We start from the raw sequence: 24,461 nt of genomic DNA, 5'->3' as shown, positions 1-24,461 counted from the left end.
TTTGGACACTAATAAAAATGGAGAATAGAGAAATAGTTAAAACTGAAAAATGAAGAAAGTGGTATTTTTGAAGAAATGAAGCTCAGGTCCGTTGGCCCAAGCCCAACAACCCAAGCTGCACAGCCATGTGTCGCCGTCTGCATTGCGCCACGTGTCCCAACATACACATATTTCTCCACCTGCGTTGACTGGTCCAACGTGACCTCCCATGCATTGACCCAAATTCATTTGACCCACATTTCACTCCTTCAGCAAAGCTTCCAACGTCACATTTCACTCCTTCAGCAAAGCTTCCAACTAGGGCTGTGCAAAAAAATTTACAACCTGCCCAACCCGAATAAACCGCCCAAACCAACCCGAAAAAACCGCCAAAAAACGCAACCCGAATAAACCAACCAAAATTTAAACCGCCCAATTGGTACATTGGGCGGGTTGAAAATAATTATCAACCCGCCCAATATAACCCAACCCGCCCAATTAAGAATTTATTATTTTTAATAAATTCAAATAAATATATAAATTAATTAAGTATTGTTTTAATTTTTTTACTATAAATTTAAAATATTGTTTTAAGCTTAAAAATATAAACTTCACACTATTAGTACTAGTATTTAAAAGAAAAAAAAAATTACAAAAATGTTTTTAAAAAATACCACTTTTGTTTGGGCGGGTTGACCCGCCCAACCTGCCAAAAAACAAAAATACAATTTCGGTTTGGGTGGGTTAACCCGACCAACCTGCCCAAATTATTGGACGGGTTAAAAAAAAAATTCTTAATTGGGCAAGTTACGAGTCACTGTTGCTAACCCGATTATGACATTGAACGGGTAAAAATGCCTTGTAACCCGACCAACCCGTCCAATGCTCAGCCCTACTTCCAACGTCCCATGCATTGGTCCAAATGCATATGAAAGCCCAAATGTCCAAATGCATATGAAAGCCCAAATGCCCAAATGCATATCAAAGCCCAACACATGAAGCTCCTTCAGCATGCTCCCAGGCCCATTTGAAGCAGCCTAATTCTTCAGCCAAGGCTGCCTACGTGGCACTTTCTCGTTGGTTGAGAATGGGTCAAAACCCTCTTGTGTCACCAGTCATGTTTTGTGGGTATTGGGCTTTGTAAATTGCTATTTTGAGCTTTATAGATTATGTTTTTGTGGTATTTTAGAAAAAGAGCATTTTGACTATACACAAAAATAGCTAGGGTAATATTAATAATAAGATTTGATTTTTCAAAATCATATTTTATTATTAATATTTCAGATTTATTTTGTAAACCCCATTTTGTTGTTTAATTTCTTGTTAGTCTTTTTCCCCATCTATAAATAGGGACACTTTCTTCACATTTGGTATGTAATTTTTAGAGTAGAGAAACTATAGCAAAATTTCCACTCACTTTCTTCTCATATTTTCTTCTTAGAATTTTGTGAAAATCATGAGCATAATGGCCTAATCTTTCTAGGAAGGTTAGGGATGATTCCATATGCAAGTGATGTTGTTTTGCTACTTTGATTTACTATGTTATTAATATAATATATTTGAGTTATTTATGTTCTTTCATCTCTATCTTTATTTTGTTATCTTTATTTACTTATACTAATAGTATATATGATTAGTCATGCTCTTTCTATGTGCTTCTAATTAGTAAAAGTAATATTGATACATAATTTTATGTCTAATCTTCTATTGCATTATTGCCCTTGGGTATTTTGTCATTTTTAGATTTTTGATAAGATTAACATTGTACTTTTAAAGTAAAGAACTTTATAACTCAAATGAACTTTTGTTATAAAAACTATGGACTTTAATGTTAGATTTTCCAAGTAATTGTTGGGATGTGAACTATTTACTTGTGTACTTTTGTAAATAAAGTAACCAAGTAACTAAGCAAGCATATGGATGATTCTTGAAACCTTTCCATTTCTCAAACTCTTGATTACATCTTACATTTATCTCACATATCTCACTTTATCATTTCATCAAAAAAATACAATACCAAAATCTCAAACCTCTTTCCATTTACAATTTTATTTACTTCTTGTTACTAACTTTTTATGTTATTTTCTACTAACCTTTCGATTTTAGGTTACCTCCTTGTGGATCGACCGCCCGATTATACTACAACCACCGCTTAGTGGTTGTCACATTTTGGGCGTTAAACAAATTTTGGCGCCGTTGCCGGGGAGGTAATTTTCAAAGGTTTAGTGAAATTTTTACAAAAATATTAGTAACTTTATTTGTGTTTGTGTTGAATAAATATTGTGTTAATATAATTTTTTTACTAATTTTTAATTAAAACAAAAAAATAAAAATAAAAAACCAAAAAGATCACAAAAAAAAAATTATTTATATATATACATTTATTATTATTTCTCTTCTCTTCTTTTACTCCTTTTTTCTCGGTTAATATATATATATATATATATATTAATATTCATATATATATATATATACATATCTGTAAAAGAAAAAAAAAAACCAAAAAAAATATATATATATATATATATACTTTTCCTTTATTTCCATCTTTATTTCTTTCTTCTTTTTTTTTCCATTTTTTATCTTTCTTTTGGTTTATATAATAATTGTTATTATATATTTATAATAATTGTTATTAATTTTTTTTTTCTTCTTAGCTAATTCTTACTCCATTTTCTTCTTTCCTTTCTTAATTTCTATTCTATTTTTTTAGTTTAATACATATTTGAAAAAAAAAAAAAAGACTAAGCTTGCTATTCTATCTTCACTATAATTTTCTTTTCTTAATTTTATTCTTGTGTTGTTTATTTTGTTGCTTAGTTTAGGATTTTTTTTTTCTTTGCCTTAGTTTTCCTTAGAATTTAAGTTTTTCAAAAAAAAAAAAACATAAAATTTCGATCATAAAACTCTTAGTATTGGGAACAATTGTGTAGTATTACAAATGGTAGAAACCGATATTGTTCTGTCTAGAAAGATTGGTTGTTAAATAAGGTTTGTCATAACGTTACCCTCCACACTTACCTGGGAACCTCGGGGAGTTCTGTCTAGGCAAGTGTGGGTTTAAAGCGGTACCTTGGCAACCTTCCCAATCGGCCTAGGAACATTTCGAGCATCTACATTTGCACTATTACATTGTTGAACTTATTACTATAAGAAAACCAAGCTTGTTCTATCAAAATAAGCAATTTCACTCTGCTTAAAGGTTGTTTGGTCGAAAAGGTTGACTTGTGATCCACCATACTTACTCAGTAACCTCGGGGAGTTATAGTAAGGCGTTGGAGATCACCTGAAAACCTCAAAATCTACCTGGGAATAAGTTTAACAAAAAAAAAAAATCAATCAAAAAAATAAATAAAAAAAGAAAAGAAAAAGAGACATAAAATAAATCTAATTCTGATTTCCGAGAGTGGATGAATCATCACGAAACTTCCAGTGACACTTCTTCCAATTCATTTGCCACTCCCACCGGAACTCCTTCCACCAATCCAGCTTCTCCACTGAAATTCCGTTTTTTAAGATTACCAACTTAATTATTTAAATTAAATAATTAATTGTTAAATTGTTACAGAAACGTTTAAACATATACCAGATATGTTTAAACAGTTTGTGACCAGAAGATAAAAACGAACATAAAGTAAAGAACACACGAATTTTTACGTGGTATCAGCAATCTTTGCAGATTGCTACTAGTCCACGAGGCCACGCCCAGAGAATGAAATTTATTAGAAGAATATCTAAATGATTACAAAACCAAATTGACTTATACAAATAAAGACTCCCTCTTGAATTTGTCGCAACTGTTGTAATCTAAACTTCTAATCAAATTTTTGAAGTGCTAAGATCTTGAACTCCCTTCAAATCATAACACTTGCACTTTTCCTCCCGAAAAGTGACTCACGAACAAGACTTCTCCCGAAGCTTGATGACCGATGTCCAAGTGTGTTCAACCTGCACAATTAACACAAAAGAAAACAATACAGAAGTACACTGTAATAAACCACTAAGAACTTGCTGGACTCAAGTTCTTCACATAATAAAAGTCTCTCTAAAACTTGAAAAATATTTGGAAAGTAATACCCAAGAGAGATAATAAAAAACCAACGACTTAAGGATGATTATATACTGTTTAGAATCCCTTTAGGTCGTGAAAAACAAATCAGAAATCAAACAGCCCATAAATGGAAAATCTTCCAAAACAGGAAAGTCAGAATCTGTTCAAACAGACTGGCAATCCGTTCAAACAGATTCATTGAACCTGGACAGTTTTTCAACCCAGTTTCCTTAAATAAATAAGGAAACAATATATCCTTTATTAATTGTGCAAGCTGTACACGATTTCTGGGCAACCAAAACAGATAAACAAAATAAATACTAATAATTTCCATTTCAAGAAAAAGATATTCTTTTATAGGAAAATATATATATTTATTTTATTAACACATAAATAAAAAACTGAATATAGAAAGGCATATTTCACCAAAACAAGAAACTACCCATTTTCGAAATTCACCACAAAATATTACAAAAAAGGAAACCACTAATTTCGAAAATACCCTTTTAATTAATTTTGACATTATTGTCAAATATGCCAATAAAGGATTTTGCAATCTCCCCCTTTGGCAATTTGATAGACAAAATTAATTCAAAAACCTGCAACACAAATGTTAGTGATAAGTAAAGAGAAAAAACTCCCCCTGCAAACATGCATGAACTTATAACAAACATGTAAATAAACTAGACTTAACTCCCCCTCAAAATAAGAAGGTCCAGAGTTAAACAAACAAACAATCAAACAGGTTTTGGAAATCTACTATCCCCCTTTGTGTCTTTCAAAGTAGCCAAAGAACCATAAAACTAAAACAAGAGTAGCAATGTTTAATGGACAAAAATGAGAAAAAAACTAAACAATTGGAGCTTTGGACAGAGATTGAACAGCCTCCAACACAGAACGTTGCAGTCCTTCAATTGACATCACTCGAGCAGTCAAAGAATCAACAGAGGCTCGAACAGCAGCTATTTCGGTTGCAACAAGTCCTGAATCTGTGGCAACAGAGGAGGAGGCATGAGGGATGTCATCCGAGGCGATCTTCAGAGATCGGGGCTTGACTTTCTTGGAGGACGGAGCAGCAGTGGCTTCAGTAGGAGGGGCAGAGGCCTTGTAGGAAGCGGCAGTAGTGGGTGCCACCAAGTCTTCTTGATCTCGTTGGAGATCTTTTTTCTGCATACTCAACACTTTATAAATAACATGAGGGAAAGGAATATTCAAGTTTTTCCTGTTACCTTTGCAAAACCCAATGATTTGATCATGAATAACCAAAGCCAAATTTATACCAAGACCGGTCCCCACTTTGTACAAAAATGAAGCCATATCAAAAGAAATAGTGGCGGTGTGAGAAGTGGGCTTCCAATTTGTTGTGGCAAACTTATGAAGAACAGCATAAGTGTAGGTGAGGTTTGAAACTGAGATGACTGTATTAGATGGCCATACCATTTTTTGACCAACCAACTCAGTGATAACCATGTCCTTGTCAAGAGAAGCACCATCAACATCATCCTCGACATCAAGGGGAAGATGCAAAGCAAGAGCAATGTCTTGAGGAGAAAAAGAGAACCAATGGCCCCTAACAAACACTTTATTATACAGAGGAGATGAAGGTTCAATAATTTCATTAGTAAGATTGGCATAGAATTCCTTGACTATTCTATCCACAAAACCAGAAAATTTAACCAAAGAACCTGTCCATTGTCGATCTTGAAGCATTGTTAGCACACCAAAAGGACGATGATCACTCAAGACATAATTTGTTTCAATGATAAATTTTCGTTGAGCATATAGAACCATATCACGTGCATTATCATTATAGAAAAAAATGGAAGAATAAGGTTTGAAATTTACACCTGAATGTTTTGGTGAAGGTGTAGAACCAGAAATAGGTTTCTTCCCTTTAGCTTTGGATGGCAAAGGAGATGCAATGTGGTCTGAGTCAGATTCGGCTTCTTGTTCAGAGGGGATAGTGTCTTCTTTTTCTGGCTCATCAGACTCAGCCTCTGATTCTGCAATGTCAGGAACCGTTTCATCAGACAATGTGGTATCATGAGTTGCTTCAGATTCTGACTTATCTCCCTCAGGATCAGATTCGGAGGAGGAAGTGAAGGGGGATGAGCCTTCAATTTTTTCTTGGCAGCGGACAAGGGAGAAGGAGACGCGTCCAACCCCAATTTCCTTTTGGGAGACACAGAATTTTTCTTGGACTGACTCGGCTTCAAGGGCAATTTGAGCAACCCAGCAGCAGCAGCTTTGGAAGAGGAGGAAACAGATTTCGATTTTGCCCTAGCCTCCAAAGACGAATCAAACGGAAGAGGAGAATGGTCCTTGGCTCGAGAGGGCACCACCACTTCAGATGGTGGTGCAACAATGTCAGCAGAGATATCTGGAAACACCATAGGATGTTCATGAGAGAGCGAAAACACCTTTTTGCGAGCCTTGGATTTGCAGAACTTTCCAACAGATGTGGGAGCTGTTGGAACAGAAAGAGGCGCCGTTGACACAGACGGAGGAGGCAAAGGAGATGGCACCTTTCGGGATTGAGAAACAGGGATCTTCTTGGAGGAGGCACCACGAGTTCTCACCGTTTTTTCTCTGAAAAACAGAAAGTACTTACAAGAGAATGAGAGAAAAAAAATGAGAAGGAGAAGAAATAACTGAGTGGAGTCGTGGGTGAGAAGAAATAGGGTAATGGCATGCCTTTTTAAATAACTTACTTACCCAAAATGAATACCCATGGCAAAAAGAAGTTTCCCTTTTTTATTAAAAAATTGTTTTAATTAACCAAGAAAATGAAACAATCTACACGATTCACATACAACTTTCCTTTTTTTTTATTATTAAAAAATCTGTTTATAAAAATGTAATATGAATAAACACCCAACCAAAAAAAAAAAAAGTAACCAGAAACAAATACCCCACACGATCTCCTCAATGACTTTTTCCCTCTTTTTAAAAAAATTCTAAACAAAATACAAGACAATAAAGAGACAAATCATGATATTCCAAAATGAGAAAGAAGTCAAAAATAAATTCCTTGGAGACAAATAATATATTAAATCACACAATTAAATGCATAATTTCTCATAATCACCACAATGATTCGGTCCACCAAGAATTTCCTTGTCAAATTATTATTTTTTTTTATTATCATTTTTTTTATTTTATATATATGAAAAAAAAATAAAAACTCAACCCAAAAAAAATGTGCTTTGATCAAAGAGAGTCATCTTGATAAGAATAAAATCAAGCAAATGAAAATAAGTGTTAGTGTAAAACATAGATAAGAACACTTGTGAAAAAGAAGAATTAGAAAGAATATTCGAGAGAAATAAAGCACAATTCAGTCACAAGCACATTTTCTTAAGTGAATCAACATTTACTGCTAAAAGTCCAGCCGCAGAAGAAACAAACACAATGCAAGCCCCTGAAGGTTTGAGAAGGGGATGAGCAAGTTGGGAAATGTTGTAGGCTGCGTACTCCATTATTCATTTCCTATAGCTCATTCCTATGTTATTTATCTACGAAAAGGAAAAGGAAAAAAAAAAAGACCGAAAACAAAATCAAATAGGAAAGAAATAAAAACTAAAAGAATGTTTAAGGTGCTGACATTCATCTTCCTCACTTGACTCTCTGTTTTGGTGATTTTGAAGTTCTAACTTGCATATTAAAGTGATACTCTTTGTTCTCATCCATGGAATGGTTTGAGTATAACAACTTATTTTAATTTGCCAAAACAATCATTTCATTGAAACTCTACATGTGTGGTCCACGGTTAATTATATACATATATACAAGGAGGTCCTTTGTTAAGGGTATTACTTTTGCCCATTCCATGCACGCGTTTATTAATTTCGGTACTTTGAAGAATTATAATTTAATTTTTTTTTGAATAATTGTATATTTGATAGTTATAATAGACATTCAGTTAATTTTTGAAAAATTCAAAATAATTTATAATGACAAAATTATGATTTAAATAATATGTTTTTAACTCGTATAAATAAATCAAACACGCATTCAATTAACAGTTTGAAGTTTGATTTCAACACTGTAAATTATTCAAATTTTTTAAAAAGTTAGTAAGATGCTTGCTTAAATATAATGTACACTATCATCCAAAATAAAATAAAAAAATTATAATTTATCCAAGGGACAAAAATAAAAAATACAAAAATGATATCACAATCTACAAAAATCCTATATATATATTTACTAATTCAATTATTGCAACATCAATCATTTACAGAAGAAAACAATTTGGCTTTGTTTCTTTACAGGGCAAAAAGCAAACCCCAAAGATTGTTGTTGCAAAGGATGACGACAACGACTACAGGCGGAGACGCCGGGGCGTTGGCAATAGCAATGGGAGCTCGAAGAAGGCAGTGACTTTATGTGTGTTGATGGAGGCAATAGCAGCACCGATGAGTCGGGAGAGAAGAGTGTTTTGTTTGTTTTTTCTTTCTTTCTAATTATGGCTTTGTTGGGACCCTTGGATTGAACTTGATCTAACGGTCTAAAACTAGTGTAGAAAATAATGTAAAAAGTGATGTCCACCGAACTTGTCCCATTTGAAATAGTGTAGTTAATTATTAAACTAATCTATATTAAAATTTAAATTTATAAATAAAATATTAAAATAATAAATGTTAACTAAAATAGAGAGTGTGGTCGGAGTGAATTTAGAAAAAGTGGCTCCCTAAAATAATTCTCTTGCTAAAATTTAGCCAAAATGTAGGGAGTCCATTGGAGATAGTGTAAGTTTAAAACTATCTGTAAGTCATTAATTACTAAGGGATATAATAATTTTTTACAAAATTTATTATATAGCTATTTTTTTTTCAAAGTAACTATATATACAAATTTTATTATGGGCCTATTTGTATACAATTATTAATCCATTACAAAAGGCACAATACTTTAAATATATATTTAAAAAATAACATAAGTTAATTTATAATATTACTTTGATATCGTGAAATATTTTGGTAAAATATATATAAAATTATTATATTTTAACTAATGTTATTTTGTTATAAATAAAAAAATTACTCATGTAACCAAAATATAACAGTAATATTTTGGTAACACGATTATTTATTTGTTTAACAAAATAATACGAGTTAAAATATAATAATTTTACATATATTTAAAAATGCAAATTAACTACAAAAAATAACAATTCGTTTAATATGTATTGATAATATACAAAAAGTAATTTTTTATTATAAAAAAGTAGTCATTAATTGTTAATTAATATGTTAGTAACAATATCTCTTCTATATAAAAAATGTGGAGATAACGAATTTTTTTTGTTTTAACGGTTTATTTTGTTAACTTTAACAGAATATTCTAAATATTTAACAGAATATACTTTTAAAACTAACTTAAAATATATATTTATTAATTATATTAATATAAATTTAAATATTATAAAATATCATTATTATAATAATATTTAATATAAAACTACATATATAATAATTATATTAATATAACTTTAAATTCAAATACTATAAAATATCATTATTATAACAATATATAATACAATACTAGATATTTAATAACTATATTAATATAAATTTAAATATTATAAAATATTATTATGATGATAATAATATATAATCCTATTTTTTTACTAATTATATTAATATGAATACAAATATTATAAAATATTATTATTATAATAATATTTAATACAAAACTAAATATTTAATACTTATATCAATATAAATTTAAATATTATAAATATTATTATAATAATACATAATCTTAATTTTTATTAAAAAAGTTATCATTTATATTTAAAAAGGTTATTATATTATACATATAAATTTAAAAAAATCATAAACACTATTTTGGTTTGATATTTTATTTAATATGTTTATGTCATTCTTTTATATATAATATTGTTTATTTATTTGAAATTTATATGACAATGATATAAATTTAATAAATATAATGTGTATTTAAAAAAAAGTAATTTGAAAATATTAAAAAAAATGAAAAATTAATAAATTTAAAATAAATCATAATTTATAAAAAAAGTTAGTTTGGTAAGATTTGATTTAATTTAAATTTTTTTTTAGTGTAATGATTTATTTTAAATTTATTTATTTTTAATAAAAAATAGTTTTTTAACATTTTAAATTACACATGTGGCTCTGACGTGGTTAAGACACATCAGCAAGTAAAGAGCTATGTCAGCATGTCGTTAGCCACATTAGATAAATTGGACAGAAGTCTCACTTTACAATATTGTGAATAGTTCGAGAGGAATTTTTAATAGTCTGTAAAAATCAGAAGGTACGTTAATGTATATGTCATAATTCGGAAGACAAAAATCATAAAAAGCTTAATAAATTATATAAAAAATAAAAAAGCAAACATGCATTGTACATTATTTATATCTAGTAGTAAATAAAAAAGTAACATTTATTGTTGCGATAAATTTGGCACATGCTATATCTTATGTCAAACTTGGTACAACTTTTAACATGTTATAAATTTAGCACATATAAAGTTATAATTTTATTAAAATGTGTTAAATATAACAAGGGAACACATTTCTTTAATCTATTTAATCCATGTGCAATTTTACAAACTACTTACTTAATATCACGGCAAATTTCCCTTCTTAAAAAAAGAAAATAAAAAGACGTGTCACGTGTATAATCATTTCTTTTAATATAAATTTTCTCGGAATGCTTCTATGAAACCAAAGTAAAAGATCGAAGGGAAGACCAACATCCTGTTCCATTCCAGTGTTCCTCGAATGATAATAATGCTCACTTTAACCTTTATTTACGTTTGAAAGACAAACTCACCGCTGGTCACGGTGACCAAAACTAAAGTCGTTTCAACTTTCAACCACCGGAAGAAAAAAACTTCACACACGCTCTCTCTCTCTTCTTCTTTTACACAATCACTAGCGGAATGTGCTACTATAATGAAAAGCAACACCAAAAGCACGCATCGATTACAAGAAGCAATACCAAATTCACAATAATGAGTTAGAAAAAGGAAAAGTAAAAACACTGTGCTGCATGGCATATAGTATTATGGTCCCACCCTTTACCGCAATCCATGCCTTAATCCAACACCTGACCTTCTCCTAGTCTAGTAGCACTTGTAGTGACCCCCTCTTAAGTTCCCACCTCATAAGAATGTTACTTCTTCTTCTTCAGTTTCACTCCAGAAAGAGCTTCCATGGCTAGACTGAAGCTTCATCTTTGGTTCTTCTTCAACCTTTTTCTCTACTTCTTTCATGGGTTGTCTTCAGAGTTTGAGGTTGGAGATGGGTCTTGGCTAAGTGAGGAAGATGGAGTTGTTATGGTTCAGAGTGGGAAAAACTTACCCAAAACATGTGATTTTTCTTCTGGGAAATGGGTTTTTGACCAATCTTATCCTCTCTATGATTCCACTTGCCCTTATCTTAGTACAGCAGTGACTTGTCAGAAGAATGGGAGGCCTGATTCTGATTACCAGAAATGGAGGTGGAAGCCCAATGGTTGCTCCATTCCTAGGTAATGGTTTAGAGCTCTATTGTTCTAACATTGCTGCATGAAGCCATATACATCTAGTTTAATTTACTCATAAAGCTTTAAGTTTTCTTTTTGGTGGTTATGCTGGGTATAATAAAAAAGTTCTCTTTGTTACATGGATATAGCATATGGTGTATTAGGTAAACAAAAAAAAATGGTGATTTATGCAGTGTGCCTAATTTTCATGGTTTATGTATTGTTCTAAGTAATTTAGAGGACACAGTAGCTAGGACTAGAAATATTCTCAACTTGTCCATATTGGTTAATTCATTTGTTGTTTTGTTTTTGGGATTCATCTCAAACAGGTTCAATGCACTGAAATTTCTTGCTAAAATGAGAAATAAACGAATAATGTTGGTGGGTGATTCCATTATGAGAAATCAATGGGAGTCTCTTGTCTGCCTAGTACAAGGAGTTATTCCAACTGGCCGAAAGAGGGTCACCTACAATGGTCCAACTATGGCATTCCATGCCATGGTAATGCATTTCTTTTTCTTACCCCAATTTATGTACCCAAATAGAATGATATACAACATTTTCAGCATTATTTTGGCAAAGTCTAAGATGATAATTATATTTTACACAGGATTTTGAGACATCAATTGAGTTTGCATGGGCTCCACTCCTAGTAGAGTTGAAGAAAGGACCTGGGAAGGAGAGAATTTTACATTTGGATTCCATTGAAGATAATGCTAGGTACTGGAGAGGAGTTAATTTTCTCGTTTTTGACTCTGCTCATTGGTGGACTCACACAGACAAATGGAGTTCGTAAGTGAAATTTTACATAAATCTTTCTTACTGTAACATTTCTTTCTGCCTTTTGTGTTTGATACATGTAACTCAGTGAGAAAGAAAATTAAAACAAGAAAGTATAAAGCTCGGTTAAGTGAACACCCTTTTCATTCATATTGATGGTGATTCTTTTAGTTCTTTTTCTATATAACTTAAAAGGATTCAAGGTGAGAATATCATTGAAATTGTCATGCAAGTTTTTATTATATCTCTCTCAAGTCTTAACTGTTTTCTGTTAGATTCTATTTGTGTCCATATAATAATATAATATAATGCCCAAGTACACTCATGATTCTCCTAAATTGAGTTATTTTAACTTATTTAGGTGGGACTATTACATGGAAGGCCAGTCTCTCTACAAAACTATGAATCCCATGATTGCATACCAAAAAGGACTCACTACATGGGCTAAATGGGTAGATTTGAATCTAGACCCTCGCCAAACTCGAGTCTTTTTCCGAAGCATGTCACCTAGGCATAACAGGTATTATGCAGACCTCTTCTATGCAACTATGAACATAAGTATGCTTCTAAATTATGAATATTGCAATGGGCTTAACCATGGTTGGAAACAATATTATATTTACACGTCAAGGCGGTTGAGTTCTTATGTTACTATATTATCTGGCAGGCAAAATGGGTGGAAATGCTACAATCAGAAGCAGCCTCTAGCTGCTTTTAGTCATCCACATGTTCCTCAACAATTAGTAGTACTACAAGGGGTGTTAAAAAGGATGAGATTTCCAGTATATCTACAAGATGTAACTACGCTGTCTGCTTTTAGAAGAGATGGTCACCCTTCTGTCTACAGAAGGGCTATGGGGCAGGAAGAGAAACAGCACCTGAAAGACTTTTCCTCCGACTGCAGCCACTGGTGCCTTCCCGGGGTGCCTGACATCTGGAACGAGATGCTGGGCGCCCTGCTATAAGTACCATATCGTGTTCGAAGATGTAGGTAAGTTGCCATATTAGAGTTTGTTTCTTTTTCTTTAGTGTATGTAAAAAAACAAGTCTTTTATGTTGTCGTTTGTTCTGAGAGTTTTATAACAATGTTGCATGTATGTTCGGTTTGTGATTCTAATTCTCAATACTGAACACATAGGCCAAGGTGCTATTTTTCTATATTCCTTCATGTGACCTCGTGCTGAATGTTGTAGAGCTTTTTGGTTTGAGAACATAGTATAGAATAGCTTACTGCAGTCACAAACTTGAAGTGTATCAAAACTATTTCTTCTGTATCACATTTGAGAGAATGAAAGATAAAGATTCACTCAAGCTGAAGAAAAGTAAAATAACTAAAAGAACATCCTAAAAGATATTGTCCAGTTTTGAGGACAGTATGGCTGAGACCAGCAATATGTATTTCTCATAGGATTCCTCATGTCATATTTTGGAATGAGTAGAGAGATATTTCAGTGGTGAAGCTCCAGTAGATGCAAAGTTAATCTTTTTCTTGTGTGACCATTCAAAATATGACATGATGGAACTTAGTCACAAGTTTCAACCCCCACAAACAGAGTATTCTCCATAAAGGAAGAGAATGCTCTTCACTTTAACTTTATGGCCAGGACAGGAGGATCTTATCTTAAATCATGATGTTTGGTAATTGTGAAGCTCTGCTCCTTTTGCATAAGGGAAAAAAGACATAAATTTTGACTTTGGTTTTCAAGAATAGATATATTTAAAGATAACAAGTCATAGTTATGGAACATTATATTTAGGGAAATTTGTGGCAAAAATAAGTAGTCTAAAGAGTTGTACATAAATCACTAACAAGTTTTAAAATAGATTTCATATAAATTTTAATATTAGATATATATGTTTTTAAGTTTTTATTAATTAATTAATTAAAATCGAGACAAAATTAGTGTAAGATGTCGTTTTTGCAATAAAAAAACTTAAGTGCAACATATTAGACTAATTTTTACCAAAAAAAAAAAACTACTTGGGATCATTTTTTGCATTACTTGCTTATTTTTTACATGAAAAAAAAATACTTAATAAACTTTTTACTCATTTTTCGCTGCAAATTTTCCTTTTTTAATATTCAAAATCATTAACTTATAGAGTCCTATGTGATCACCCGTCTAAAGTTTTATAAGGTCTTTGAAATTAAAATGATTTTTTGACTTTGGCTAATCTAACTTTCATATAAATATTCAAAGGTTTCCTTGAAGAATTAACTATGGATCTACGTTCTCATGATCCTACACAATAAAGCCTTCCTTTTTCTTTAGATAACTGAACCCAAATATAATGATAATAACAACAATAATAATAATAATTTCTTTTTCATTTCCACCAGTGTCACTTCTGAAAAACTTCCCTAGGAAAGGAATACATGCATATGCTGCATTATTAAGATTCATAACTTTGGAAATCCAATTTGGACAAAAAAACACATGTTTACCATATGTGCATAATCTATTTGTTGGCTAAAATATGATTTAAAAAAAAAACTGAAATCTTTCATCTCAATCAGTTGGGAGCAAACCTTTTCTTTAACTTGGAAAGCTCTTTAGAATTCAACCCAAAAGCCTTCTCCAAAAGCTGATCTTTAATCCCAGATCCAAATATTGCTGTTGGAATCCTCTGCAACCCAGGATTTTGACTGTTAAAACTCCCAAGTATAGTGGCAGGAGTGTCTCCCACATTCATCTGAAAGTGCACCATGCCCCTAGGAAACACCATGACCTCTCCTTTCTCAATCACTTTAGCAAAAATCTTATTGTTTGTGTCAATAAATCCAGAATAGACCTTCCCTTCAAGCACAAATGCTATCTCAGTAGCCCTTGGATGGAAATGAGGAACATTAACCCCTCCAACCTCAAAGTCAGCTCTTACAAATGACATCCCCAGTGTGTTAAGCCCTGGAAAGGTGTTGGAGTTGACTGAAATAGCAGAAAGCCCTGTTGGGCCAAATTTTCCAGAAGACTTGATGCCGGAGAAGACGAAATCTTCAACCGTTGCGGTGGACGAGTTCTTGCAATGGTCGGTTTTGGTTGCAGCCCCCATGTTAGATATGCAGAAGTCTTGGACGGGGTCAGGATCTGATGCCAAAATGACATAGCTGTTGAGAAAGATGAGAAAGAAAAGCACTACTATTCTTTGAAACATTGTTTCAAGCTGAGATGGGGTGTTTCCAATGACTGAAAAATGAACTAAATGATAACTCTGGTATATTAGATGCTATCACAACTCAGTGCTTTCCTATCGAGACCGAACCACTCTGATTTGGGATACAAGTTAATTGATACGTTTATAGAAGTTAGCACAATATTTTTTATTGCTTGACAAATAAGTTTGGACTTTTGGTCCCCAAAACGACAGATTCCACTAACCCCAGCAAGGTTTGTCATTTGTTTATTTCTATTGTGGTTCCTTGTGGTGGGAAGGTGGGCATAGGCATATTAAAAAAGAATACAATCCATGTTCATTGTTCCAATTATTGCTCTACGCGTATTTCTAAAGAAGAAATGAGTATCCATTTTCTCAAGTAAGCACATGAAATTCCTAATATATTGGTATAAAATTTTCATTTATAGGGCTGTATAGGGATGGATTATTTGGTGGATTAAGAAGAAAGTTACCTAACAAAAGATATATATCTCTTTTATATAATAAGTGTGTAGATAAGGGAAATTTTTGTTTTTAAAATTTTTTTATTTTTTAATGTTAACTTTAACGGAATATTCTTATATTTAACAGAATATTCTTATATTTAACAGTAATTTGTAAACTCTTAAACTTAAATAAAATAAAATAAATAATTAAAAAAATTTAAATAAGATATTTTACAATAGTACGTGGCAAGGATTTCTCACACATGGTTGACACATGACAGAGTCAAAACAAGGAGGTGTTGCTCGATGATCGACCAGCTACACATTGCTTCACCATACTTCACGATTAGATACGACCACTCTGGTCGTATGATTCGGTTTATTTCCTTCAAAGATTGTAATCTTATAATAATTACGTTGATTATTTCTTCTTTATTACCTTGATATACGGGTATTAAGGAAAGTTAAGGCTTTTTGGCCCATGTAACCCCATTGAGCCTATAAATATGCATGAAATAGCTCAAGGAATGGACTTTTGACTTTTTTATCTTTTTCTTGAATACTGAGAGAAAGAGCATACAATGCAATTATCCTCCAAATAGTCGTAATTCCTCTAAGGCTTGTGAAACTCAAGAATCCTAGTTCTTTGATCACGACATTGGGATTCAATACTTATGGTAGCACTAAGTGGACGTAAGTCATTACCATTCATTGGGGCCGAACCACTATAAATCATTTGTGTCTACTCTTTATTATTATATTACATTTTTTATTATTATCACATTTCTTGTCGTATTCTTGACTCCGTGTCGTTGGCCAAATCAAGGGTCAACAAGTTTCTTTCTAGTTTTTAAAAAAAAAAAATAATTTGTTGCTAATTCACAGTAGATTATATTATATGTTTAATATTATATTATTCTAATAAGTGAGTTTAAGTTTAATTAAATATTTATTTAAGTTATAAAACATATGATTTTATTATTTTTAAATAATTATCATTGTAAAACATCTAAAAAATATCATATTTTAATTTGTTTAATTATTTATTATTTAAAAATAATTATTATTGTAAAATATCTTATTTTTAATTTATTTAATTATTAATTATTTTTAAATAATTATCATTGTAAAATATCTCAAAAATATCATATTTTAATTTTTTTAATTATTTATTTTATTTTATTTAAGTTTAAGTATTTAGAAATTACTGTTAAATATAAAAATATTCTGTTAAATATAAGAATATTCCGTTAAAGTTAACCTTAAAAAAAATAAAACACTGTTAAAACAAAAAAATTTCGTTATCTACACACTTATTATATAGAAGAGATATATATATATATAGAGAGAGAGGAATAGTCATATAGTCATACTCTTCTTCCTTTCGAGATGAGATTCAATCTCAAGTATGCTATATAATTAAAAATGAAACAACTACAACAATTCCTTTTCCATATTCTGAATAAGGGAGTTGTGAATTAAGTTTCAATTTCTACGGGTACCCATTTTTTGCTTTTTTTTTAAAAATAAATTTTATAACTTAATAATGGTATTTAACAAAATTTTAAATTATCCTACTTTGCAATGACTTTATTCATTGGGACCCCCCAAAAAATTGAATTCTATTATTTGACTAAAGTAAGCATAATAAGAATGGAAATTATTCAATTAAGTTGCTTCGATTCTAATTCTTAGATATATTATGACAAATTACCTTATAAGTATAACTTTTGTTGGAGTAGTCTTTTATACCGAACATTTGAAATTTGACCAATGTGTTCCACGTTTCACATTTTGTAATGTGGTTCACCTCCATATTTAAAAATATGATGCCGATTTTCCTCCACTTTTCCATAATTTACACATTTTAGAGTTTACTATTATTTCTCTTACTTATATCCTAAAATTTTAGATAATTTTTTATTTTTCTTATTCTTGAATAAGAAAATGATACTTTTGTATGTTAAAAGTGAAAGAGTTCCACTTACTCTCACTAGCCGTCCGAGTAAGCTGGTGTGACACTTATTATTTTTGTTGAAAAATACTTTAATAAAATAAATATTATTATTATTTATTAATTTAGTTTCTGGAGCAACAAAAATTAAAATCGCAACTTAGGAGTTGCTACAACTTGCAAAAAAAAGTGTTGTTACAACTTAGAAACATTAAAATTGATGGAACTTTTACCACAAATAAGGATTTTACTAGGTGACCATAAATACTATTGATAAAGGAAAGTCTCTCAATTCTTCTCTCTCATTCGAAATTGGCTCCCTTAAACTCTTACGACAAGAATATTATAATGCAATTAACATGATGAACCCAAACACAATGAAGTGTTTTGTATTTTGAAAATTGCTAAATATATTATTTCTTTGATTGTACTATCATTGTTTAAACTGAACTGCCTGTGCTTTTAAGAATTATCATACTCCCACATTTTTGGAGTGTATGGTGATAGTTGAGTGGAGTTAAACAGTTATGGCAAAGCACATTTTTAAATCCATTCCTATTCTACTACATATTCGTAGTTGCATATTGGATTTTCAGAATAAATCATGGCACCACCCCCACCCCCTCCCATGCATAAGGCATATCGACTCAGAATCCTGAAAACACACAAACAACACCTCATTCTCAGCTCGAATCAGTTAATACAACAACAACAGCAGCAACAACAACTAATATATTGGTTTTTCGCCAAATGGATTTTTTATTTTTCCTTTTCTGGTATTAGTAACTATCTACATCAGTTTCTGGCCTCCTGAGGTAGTAACGCAAACAGTTCACTAATATCTGCACATTCAAAAACTTCATTAGCAAATTGAAGGGAAACTGAGACACCTTATGCCAATAAGGAAACCAGAATACCTGAGACAATGAACTTGTGAGTGCCGCCCCTCTATAGCTGACATGAAATTTATCTTTGGCCACCAACCCCTGTTAGTTCAAAGTGACAAAGTTCAGTAAAAAAGTTGAATCAAGATGTCTATGAGAGATTAAGAGTGAGGGGAATGGAGGAAGGCCAATACTTCAGTATCAATCTCTGCGGATTCCACGTCAATGTTGACGTCAGCAATGATTTTGATGATTTCAACAAGCAGTCCTGGTCTGTCTGCAGTCTCTATGTAGAGCAAGCTGGAAATACACATAATGCACAGTTAAGATAATTTGCCAAGCTTGAGGTTTGCATGATTAGATTCTAATTTTAAGTTGCAATAACCTTTTCTTAGGTCCGTCTTCCTTCACATGTATATGAGTTGCAACATCAACATCAAGCTGTAATCAACACAAATACCATGTAATTCCTTAAGTTAAATTATAGCGCAAATATTAGTCATGAATCAAGGTAAGCAGATTAGGAAAGCAACTATTATAGTCAAAATCTCTAAATCAGTAACCACAAATCTCATGATGTGCCTTATAAGCATTGTTGGTTTGAAGTATTCAGTTTATGGCAATTGTCGAAAGGTGGAGCCTCGTAATAAAACAAAGTAGTACATTTCTGGCCAGCTATAAGCTTCATATATAGGACTATCACAAAATGGTGGAACCTACGTAATATATCAACAGACAAAGACAATAAATTGGCTATTTGTGTATCAATAGATGATAACGGACAAATTGGGTGAGTTATTAATGCAGATAGACTACAAAAGGTGGACAGTGACCCAAATCATTCAAAACAAGATATAGCTACTAATTTGTCGGCAAAGCAAACAGATGTTAATTTCCAGCACAATAAATAAACAAAACATCATTATATCTTAGTCAGACATATTGTGATCATCAACATCAGCTTTACTTGGTCCATTCATAATCGCTAAGGAGTGGGTCAATCCCTAAAGTGTAGCATGGACCAATGCAAGATGTAAAAATTCCAAGACTAATAAATTTGAACATGACCTTCTTTTCAGGAGCTTGAATTCCAAAGGCCTCACCCATTGCAAGTTGCCGACTAGATTCCTAGCATAAACAAAAAATAAATAATTAAGGCAGAAATTGTGATACTTAAACCAACCAACTTGATGAGAAATAAGAAAGCTATAATTAAAAATTTTAATCCATTATTATATTTTATTTTGAGTAATACCCATTATGTACCCCATTTTTGTGTTTAGTGCCTATCTATAAATAGGCCTGATTATATCAATTGTTTCCAAGACTAAGATGACCGAATGTATTGTCTCTCTAATTTTTCTTTCTTTCAATAGGATCATTTTCTTGTTTCCTGCTATCTTCTCTTCTTTCTATATTCTCCTATCTTTTTGTCTATATCTATTCTTCCTCTTCTCACTCCTATTTTCTCTCTCTAATTCTACACCACAACCTCATAAAGAAATAAGAAAGTTCAACAAAATGTTATCTCCATTTGGATCATAAAAGATTTCAAAGTTCAAGGAGGAAAATGAACCATATTTAATATACTTACAGGATGATACTTCAACAGATTATTGATGACAGTAAGTCGAATTCTCTCTAACATATCAGGATCCTCAACTTTGCGCCCACTGTCTCTGGTATTATTACATTGATTAAGATTTATGTTTAGATAGGAGAGGATCACATACTGAGACAAATCTACAAAGCCCTTAAAACAATGTGATGAGCACAAACACATACATAATAATAATAATTGAAAAAAAAAAACAAATCAAAATGGAGAACCATGTAGAAAGGAAAAAAAATAGATAGGGAAAAAAAACAGTGTTCATTTTTTGCCACAGTGCAATGAAGAAGAAAACTACTTCCATATAGTGTTGGATAGCTTTTTCTTAAAAACCGGAGACTCCTTACCTAACCTACAACATATTTAAATAGCATAAACTAATAGCAATTACTATGCAGGTGCCCATGAATTACTCGAATCTCAAACTAAGTGGGCGCAAAACAAACTGTGATCATTTGAGCTACCCCTCTTGAGTTAGTAGCTATGAATTCTTCATTAGATAACACCATGTAGTCTTGAACTGGGGAATCCTTCATTATTTAATTGAAAAAAAAAATAGAAAGATTTGTTTGCCTTAAAGCACCATTTTATAATAATAGTAATCATTCATGTTGCATGAGGCAATCATTTTAAAATATAGATTTACTTTTCAAAAGTCGAGCATTCACTAAACATTTAATTTTTATTTTGTGATTAAACTGAAGCATCTGTAATTGTAACTTTCTTCTCTTTCTATCTTGTTTTGTTCATCAAGTGATCACCATCATCGTTAATCACCAAGGAGAAGCACAAAAACAAACATTGATACAACCGCACACTACTATATGAAACGAGAGAAACATGTTCAAAATGATAGAAAATTTGGCAAGAATCAAGCACATGGAAGTGTGACCTCTTGTTTCGTATCCAAAGAAAACCTTCCCTCAAAGTACATTTGTAGAATATAGTTCACACAAGGATCAATACCATATACTTTATAAAAAAATAAATAAAAAAATCTAACATGTTACTTACAATCGTTTAATATACATTTTTGTTTGCTTAACTGAACCTTCAGTTGCAACAGTCCCCTTTGACACATCCAGTCCCAGATCCTTCAATGCTCTCATCTGCCCCAGGAAAAACAAAAAGAAAAACCATGAAAACCCAATGAATCATATGACTGAGATTCTAAATTCGTTAAATGCAACATCTTAAGATACCAACTGATGATATTCCAATTTTAAAAGTATAAACAATAACCTGGTGAGAATAGTAAAAATTTACAGCTTTATACTCTTTGAATTAAAAAGACCGGTTTTACAAAGAAAGAATCTCTAACCTTTATCACAAAACTTATCTACCCAATAAAAGGAAAGAAAAGTTCTCCATGTTTATAATATGAAAAAAAAGTATGGAAACTTCACCGTGTCGATCAGAGCTCCAAGGCGATCCCCAAAGCTAAGCTGTACAATGGTTGCATCGGAATCTGAATCTTGATCTATCATCACAATTGGCATTGGATCGTAATCAGCATCTTGTTCAGATGTCTGCAATCAAAGCATCCCAAGACATCATAATTACAGATATAATTCAAGTAAAGTTCATACAGTCATATACTCTTGAAATAATATCACTTAACATCCTGACAAACATTAACGGATTAACATTCAACATTTAGAGTTCAATCTATAGCAAAATTGAATAAAACTTACAGATTACACTAATGAGTTTAAATAATAAGACTTTTCATTTCACAAAGATTAAAAATACTTCAGAGTGTATGTTTCAGCAAATATCCTATAGATTATATTTATTTATTAATTTATAAGACGTGAAATATGGAAGTTTTCAGCTATAAATAACATATGAGAAATAGATGTACTTAAGATTTCAAAATTGAACAGAATAGATTTCAAATAAACTTCAGTAAAGTGTATCCAACAACAATTATTCATAGAATAGCAGTAAAGCAACATCACTATAATAAAAACAAGAGGAAGTGAATCTAAAATGGCTAACGAAAAAACACCAGTTATCCATTAGGACTTAAAAATGACATAGATACGAAAAGCAACTAAACATGAATGATACAGAGTATATACTAGAAGGAAAATACATGAAAAATAAGCTTTGGTTTGACATATAAAGAGGAGATCTAAGTTGCTAGAAAGAAAGCACAGTGAACTAAGAACAGAGATCCAATTCAACTCGAATACTCTTTCATCCCACTAGAGAAAGTGAAGAGAGAGAGAGAAATCATGCACCACAGGCCCACGAACTATCATTCCACCGATGTCTGATGGAGATCTAAAGACAAGTGAAATAAGAAACACCCAAAAGCACACTTTTCCAACTTTTTTCAGTAGTTACTCATTAAAATGTGTACTTGCTTTACCCTTAAATAACTACACATAGCTATAATAAAAATGAATGAGCGCCAGTATGAAAAGGCTTATAGTGCTTACTGAGCTTCTAAGAACGAGATAACAGGCGACCCAATTGGAAAAGCTATATGCCAAATTGCAAAAGTTAGCTAAAAGTATAATCCACTTCACAACATAATTCATTTGCAACACTAACCAAGAGCCTTTAGAAGGGTGGTGAAAAACAGTAATAACATACCAAAAATAAACTAATTGAGTCACAAGAAACACAGAACATGAAAATTATTACACCAAACTTATTATTTACCTAATTTCTTAAAAAAGAATGATAAGAAAATTTTGAAGACAATATAACCAACCACAACCATGAGGTCGATCAAGCTACTAACCAAAAAGGTTGGACCAACAGCATTCGGACCATTGGGAGAAGCATGCACAACAACACCCCTGCAGTAACAGAAATACGGAGCCATTTCAAGCAATATATACTGCAACCAGATCATACTGGTAGTTTAAACACACGATCATTAAAAAAAATACAAACACAATACTGGCTCACTTCGAGGTTTCCATTTCAAGAAAAAAACATATCTCTTTCTTATTTCCAACATTTCTAGGAACCCAAACAGAAAAGAGACAAAAGAAATCGGAGAAGGAAAGGCTGGATTACCGAATTCGGGAGAAGGAGCGGAGGATTTCGGAGCGAGTGAGGAGCTCGGAAGGCGTGGTGAGGTGGAGAGGAGGAAGAGGAGAAGGAATGTGGGAGAGGGCGATCCTGGATCGGCCGAGGGCGGAGAAGGCGGAGGCGAAGAGGGCGGTGTTTGCTAGAGCCATGAGCTGAGAACGAAGAAGAATAGAGTAGAAGTAGAGTACCGCTTAATCTGATTTCTGAAGCAGTTTTTTTTTTCTTGTAGAGTTGGGAAATAGGGTGGTTTGGACAATTGCTGGGGGCTGGTGAGAGTTTTGAGCTCCTCGTACGTCATTTCGTGAGGGAGTGGGACCCACTCAAACCGATTGTGATGGAAACCACGTCAGATGCCACGTCAGCTGTTGGAATACTGTAATATTTTATTCGGTGGGGGACGTGATTGGTTTTGTTCAATATATTCAAGCGTCAACCCATTATGTGTAATCAAAACTATAAATATTTTTGCCCAAAAAAAAAAAAAAAATTTTTTTTTAAATGAGTATGGTTGAGATTTGAGTGTGCAAACTAATACTACATCTATCATTACTCCTCTAAATTTAGCAATATAAAGTATGATCACGGGACAAAACACAAATTGTTAACAAACAAAGGTTTGTAAGAAAAATATTTCTTGTTGTATTTGTAATAGCTATATTTTTAACCGGTCATAAAATTTTTTTTGGTCTGTTTGGACATCGGATTCTATTAAGAAATTGGTTTTTTCCGGTTGCAGTCTTATTCTTTATATTTTGTAATACTTAACTCTCAAAAATTAATTTTATATTAGGTCTCCAACATTTTCAAATCGTATCATTTATGTTCCTAAATATTATTTTTATTTCTTTTAAAATATATAAAAATACAAAATAAATAGTGAATCATTTTAAAAATATTTGAATATTTAATTTATGATAATAACAAACAAGAGAAAAAAATTATTTTCATGACATTTTTAAAAATACATAATATTTTTTTAAATTAAATTAATGTTTCATTAAAAAATATGATTACTTACAATGTTGTTTTATAATTAA

General features: G+C 31.7%; 4 protein-coding genes across 4 annotated transcripts; 1 reads left to right on the top strand and 3 right to left on the bottom strand.

The window, feature by feature from the left end:
- Positions 1–4,879: 4,879 nt before the first annotated feature.
- On the bottom strand, positions 4,880–7,509 carry LOC133795604 (uncharacterized). The gene is made up of 3 exons (XM_062233057.1): positions 7,382–7,509; positions 6,096–6,619; positions 4,880–6,033 (listed from the first exon to the last, which is right to left on the bottom strand). The coding sequence occupies exons 1-3, from the start codon at positions 7,507–7,509 to the stop codon at positions 4,880–4,882; spliced, it is 1,806 nt and encodes a 601-aa protein (XP_062089041.1).
- A 3,407-nt stretch (positions 7,510–10,916) lies between these two features.
- On the top strand, positions 10,917–13,484 carry LOC133797756 (protein trichome birefringence-like 36). Its single transcript, XM_062235783.1, has 5 exons — positions 10,917–11,550; positions 11,874–12,045; positions 12,155–12,336; positions 12,686–12,844; positions 12,992–13,484. The coding sequence occupies exons 1-5, from the start codon at positions 11,234–11,236 to the stop codon at positions 13,287–13,289; spliced, it is 1,128 nt and encodes a 375-aa protein (XP_062091767.1). The 5' UTR covers positions 10,917–11,233; the 3' UTR covers positions 13,290–13,484.
- A 1,151-nt stretch (positions 13,485–14,635) lies between these two features.
- Positions 14,636–15,732, bottom strand: LOC133797758 (germin-like protein subfamily 3 member 2). The gene has a single exon (XM_062235785.1). The coding sequence runs from the start codon at positions 15,475–15,477 to the stop codon at positions 14,839–14,841; it is 639 nt and encodes a 212-aa protein (XP_062091769.1). The 5' UTR covers positions 15,478–15,732; the 3' UTR covers positions 14,636–14,838.
- A 2,605-nt stretch (positions 15,733–18,337) lies between these two features.
- On the bottom strand, positions 18,338–23,682 carry LOC133797757 (ACT domain-containing protein ACR12). The gene is made up of 10 exons (XM_062235784.1): positions 23,410–23,682; positions 23,129–23,186; positions 21,780–21,902; positions 21,388–21,482; positions 20,356–20,440; positions 19,830–19,889; positions 19,147–19,202; positions 18,956–19,061; positions 18,795–18,863; positions 18,338–18,719 (listed from the first exon to the last, which is right to left on the bottom strand). The coding sequence occupies exons 1-10, from the start codon at positions 23,571–23,573 to the stop codon at positions 18,657–18,659; spliced, it is 879 nt and encodes a 292-aa protein (XP_062091768.1). The 5' UTR covers positions 23,574–23,682; the 3' UTR covers positions 18,338–18,656.
- Positions 23,683–24,461: the final 779 nt, after the last annotated feature.

This window comes from Humulus lupulus, chromosome 8 (assembly GCF_963169125.1).
Source record: "Humulus lupulus chromosome 8, drHumLupu1.1, whole genome shotgun sequence".
In the NCBI taxonomy this organism is placed as follows: domain Eukaryota; kingdom Viridiplantae; phylum Streptophyta; class Magnoliopsida; order Rosales; family Cannabaceae; genus Humulus; species Humulus lupulus.
The sequence above is the reverse complement of the archived record's forward strand: the minus strand, read 5'-3'. Positions and strand labels throughout refer to the sequence as shown.